Below are 4,168 nucleotides of genomic sequence, written 5' to 3' on the forward strand. Positions count from 1 at the left end.
CGCCCCTCGCAGCCGGTCCAAAGTTCTTTGGACACAACATCACCAGTGAACCTGGCAACTCGCCCTTGCATTCCCCGCATTTCCACCAGTGATCGCACTTCCAGAGCACGTCATTGGCTGTCAAGCGATTTGGGGCGACCTGGGACCATGTTAGGCGCCATATAAATGCAAATTTTTTTTGGTTTCCCCCGCCCATAACACCTTGACTTCAGATCTCACTCTTCCCGGGACCATGTGCGTTTGATGCCGAAGGAGTCCCCCCCGCGCAAAGTTTGGCCATAATCTGGCGTTGTCCCGTTTAGAACGAACCATCTCAGTTGCCTGCAGATAACAGTCCCCACCCTTCCCGGTCCCCGAATTCCAATTGCTGTTCAAGTCAGCGGCGGGGCACCAATTGAGACAGAACTTTCCAAAGGGTTGACGCCAATGCACATCTGAACCATTGATTCGCTCATTCACCCGGCCTGAAATGTCACTCCCTCCCACCGTTCTGGGGGGGGGGGGATCACGCTGCATTTTCTGAACCTCTCACACCAAGAATCGACGACACGTGTGAGGCACTCGCCCCATTTATTGCGACCTGTAAAGGAGCGAAAGGCGCGTTAAACGAGGCGAATATTAAAAAAAATTAGATGGAGATTGAGGTCAGAGAGTACCAGAAAGCGAGCCTTTGAACAGAGTCAAAACCGAACGAGTTCGCTCAATATTGACAAACGCCGGACAGCGAGGGCGTAAAGTGGACATCTCTCATTCAAAACCAAACATCGAGAACAAAAACTTAGCTGAAGTTTTGTAAGAGGGAGAGAAACTTATAATTTCCCCAATAAGTGTCCATCGAATTCCAGCCCGTGAAGTGTGCAAACTTACCCTCTTTCCCGAGCGCTCTGCATCGTAAGGAGGGGTCCACTGTGTGAAGAGAACTTGCAAAGCAAAGAAAGGCACTAAACCAGAGGGAGAGAAGCATCCACGGTGAGATTTGCGGCACGGATGGGAATTAAGGGCGATGTCAACGTGGATGTGGGTCTCGAGTTGTGGTGCCTTGCAAAGTACGATCTAACATTAAAATGCCCTAAATTAACATGAAAGGACGTGCTTGTGTTTATAAGAGGCTTCCCCTGCAGCGGGGAGACCGGGGTTGGATGCTATTCTGCAATTCACAGAATTGGTAATTTGCTGTGGGGCGAGGGAAAAGAGGACGTGAAGAGAAAAATAATGAAGCAGGGCGAAAGCGAGAAGTGGGCTCCCCTGCGCGTGTGGAGAAATGGGTATTAACCAGGACAACAAACAAATTAGAAACTTCTCTCGCTAAATTCTTGGAGCAATAAGCTGGTCGTGATTTGCAGAGTCCTTCTTTCTGGGAAGGATAATGTGGTGTGGACAGAACTCCTTTATTTTGCGACTCGAGTTCCCTGTCAGAATCGTTCGCTTCTACTTCACCAGCCCAGCAAGAACAAAGCGAAAAGCAATATTCAAGGTGGGTGTGTGGACGATCTCGCAGTCGCGGGTCTCTCGCCACTGAGAACACTTGCTGGCGGGAGTTGAAACAAATGCAGGCTATCTTTGTATCATCTCGCAGCATTTTCACACTCTTTAATTGTTACTTTTTTTTGTTCAATGGGCGATCGCTGTGAGATGAGTTTCCCCACGTGGTAACAAATTTTGCAAGAAACCAGAAAGCACTGACCAATCAAGGGCCGACAGACGGGATCCGAAGCCGTGACTGGCCCATCGGCATCTTCAGCTGGGACCAAACCGCCTGCCCATCAGCAGGAGCTCTCCAATCGGAACCAAGTGTTGCGGAAGGCTCCCCCCCCCTCCTCCCTCCCTGACCAATGAGATGGGGCTGTCTGCTGACAAGACAGGCCAGTGGCCAATCAGCCACGAGTCAAGGGGTGAATTGGCTGTCAGTCAGACGGCTTGAGCCAATCGAGCAGGCAGGCGTGCTGTGCGATCCTTGCCCCCCTCCTGCTGCTCCAGACTTGGCTCCGCTAAAGCCGTGCAAAGTAGCTGCAAGCTGATCAGTTTGGAAGTGCGAGTCATGGCCACCACAGCTTCGGCTCACTACATTCCGAGGAATAACTCGCTCCACTCGAACTCTTTGGTGCATCCGGACTCTGACAGGATGCATCCAGGAACTACCTATAGAGAAGTTCAGAAAATGGTGCAAAATGACTACTTGCATGGGCTGGCGACCAATGGGCATCCCATCACGCACAGCCACCAGTGGCTGTCCTCAGTCACAGACGGGGCCCCATGGGTCACCGCTTCTCACCTCGGGCAGCCGGACCCGGCAAAGGCCAATGTGCAGACCGCCAGGGACGACCTTGGGAACAGCATCCATCACCGGACACATCATATGGTCCATCAACAGACTCATGGCAATCATCCTGGCGGCGCCTGGGGGCCGGCAGCCCATCACATCCCGGGAATGTCACCTTCGACCAATGGGCATCAACCCCTCATCTACTCGCAGCCAGGATTCACCAGCCTCAACAGCATGCTGAGCCCACCAAACCCTTCTTTACACCATGGGTTGACGGATGCTCTCCATGAAGATCCAAGCGACCATGGCAACCACCAGCAGCATCCTCCACCACATCACCAGGACCCCTCGGATGAAGATGCGCCCACGTCGGATGACCTGGAGCACTTTGCAAAGCAGTTCAAACAAAGGCGGATCAAGCTCGGCTTCACCCAGGCAGATGTGGGCTTGGCTCTGGGCACTCTGTACGGCAACGTCTTCTCCCAGACGACCATCTGCAGGTTTGAAGCCTTGCAGCTCAGCTTCAAAAACATGTGCAAACTGAAGCCTCTCTTGAACAAGTGGCTGGAGGAGACGGACTCAACGTCAGGGAGCCCCACCAGCATAGACAAGATCGCAGCCCAAGGGAGAAAGAGGAAGAAGCGGACGTCCATTGAGATAGGAGTGAAGGGCGCTTTGGAGAACCATTTCTTAAAGTGCCCCAAGCCCTCGGCTCATGAGATCACCAGCTTGGCTGACAGTCTGCAGTTGGAGAAAGAAGTGGTCAGAGTTTGGTTTTGTAACAGAAGACAAAAAGAGAAGCGGATGACCCCGGCCGGAATCCCGGGCCACCCAGGGATGGAGGATGTATTTTCACAAAGGGACACCCCGCCGCTTCATCACACACTGCAGTCCCCTGTTCAATGACTGTTCCAAACACACACCCACTTCCCACCAAGAAAAAAAGACTAAAAATAATTAAACTGGATTTTACAAAGCAAAAAAAAACTCTGAAAAAGGGATCTAGTCAGTGCTGCAGAGACTGTTTATTGAGCACTGGACTGAACTCATAATTAGGAAAGAGGGAGCTCACACATTTCATGCATTTCTTGTGGTCAATCAAGTGGTGATTTTCCCCTGCTGTAGAACAAAGCTTCCTCCCTACCCCCTTCCCGTAATTAATTGACACGGATCATTTGCAAAAGTTGTAACAAAAAATAATAATAATCGTTTTCTCTGCTGAATTGTTTCAGGAGATTCCATAAGACAGCGGTCTCTCTCAAAGGGTAAGCAAGGCGCTGGTTTGTTAAAAGACGCAGGCACCGGTGGTGGGGTTGGGGGGGGGGGGACACGTACATTTATGATCTTGAACATGATCTGTCATGAATTTTATTCAAACACAGTTCGCCCTCAGATGATGTGTCTTGCAAGTTATGGACGCGAGCGGACTTTTATTTCTGTGATTTTAAATAAATCGATTCATTGAGACAATGGCATCCCAGATAAATCAATGTCTTAGAAACACCAGTTATTGTTGAAACCAACCCCTGATTTTTTGACTGTGCAATTACTTGCGAAATTTGCCCAGAAATGGTTGAAAACTGAGTGAAGGTGGAAGTTTGGAATCCAATTTAAAAAAAAGTAATAAAATGAGGCAAGTTAAGACAAGTTTGAGAAATCAAGGAAACTGACGTCAGTCGACAACTTCTTAAAAGGTGTCTTGAAATGTTAGGACGAGGCGGAAACACGTGAGTGAAAATAATTGGGAGTTGAAATGGTCCATTGCTGGCCATTCGTTGAAGTTTACAATGTGGAAAAGCGAAGCAAATTGAAAGGACAAACGTTTGGGGTCGAAATGCACTTAACTGGGTGAACTGCTAATTCATTTCGTTTTGCTGGGTTTTGTGGCAACAATAATTGTTGATT

General features: G+C 49.6%; 1 protein-coding gene across 1 annotated transcript; it reads left to right on the forward strand.

Annotated features, from left to right (window-relative positions):
* Positions 1-2,035: 2,035 nt before the first annotated feature.
* On the forward strand, positions 2,036-3,553 carry pou3f1 (POU class 3 homeobox 1). Its single transcript, XM_069895760.1, has one exon. The coding sequence runs from the start codon at positions 2,039-2,041 to the stop codon at positions 3,167-3,169; it is 1,131 nt and encodes a 376-aa protein (XP_069751861.1). The 5' UTR covers positions 2,036-2,038; the 3' UTR covers positions 3,170-3,553.
* The last annotated feature ends 615 nt before the right edge of the window (positions 3,554-4,168 follow it).

This window comes from Narcine bancroftii, chromosome 8, assembly GCF_036971445.1.
Source record: "Narcine bancroftii isolate sNarBan1 chromosome 8, sNarBan1.hap1, whole genome shotgun sequence".
Lineage (NCBI taxonomy): Eukaryota > Metazoa > Chordata > Chondrichthyes > Torpediniformes > Narcinidae > Narcine > Narcine bancroftii.

Excerpts from the sequence above, each read along its gene's own strand:
- pou3f1 (XM_069895760.1), top strand. The coding sequence starts at position 2,039 with ATGGCCACCACAGCTTCGGCTCACTACATTCCGAGGAATAACTCGCTC.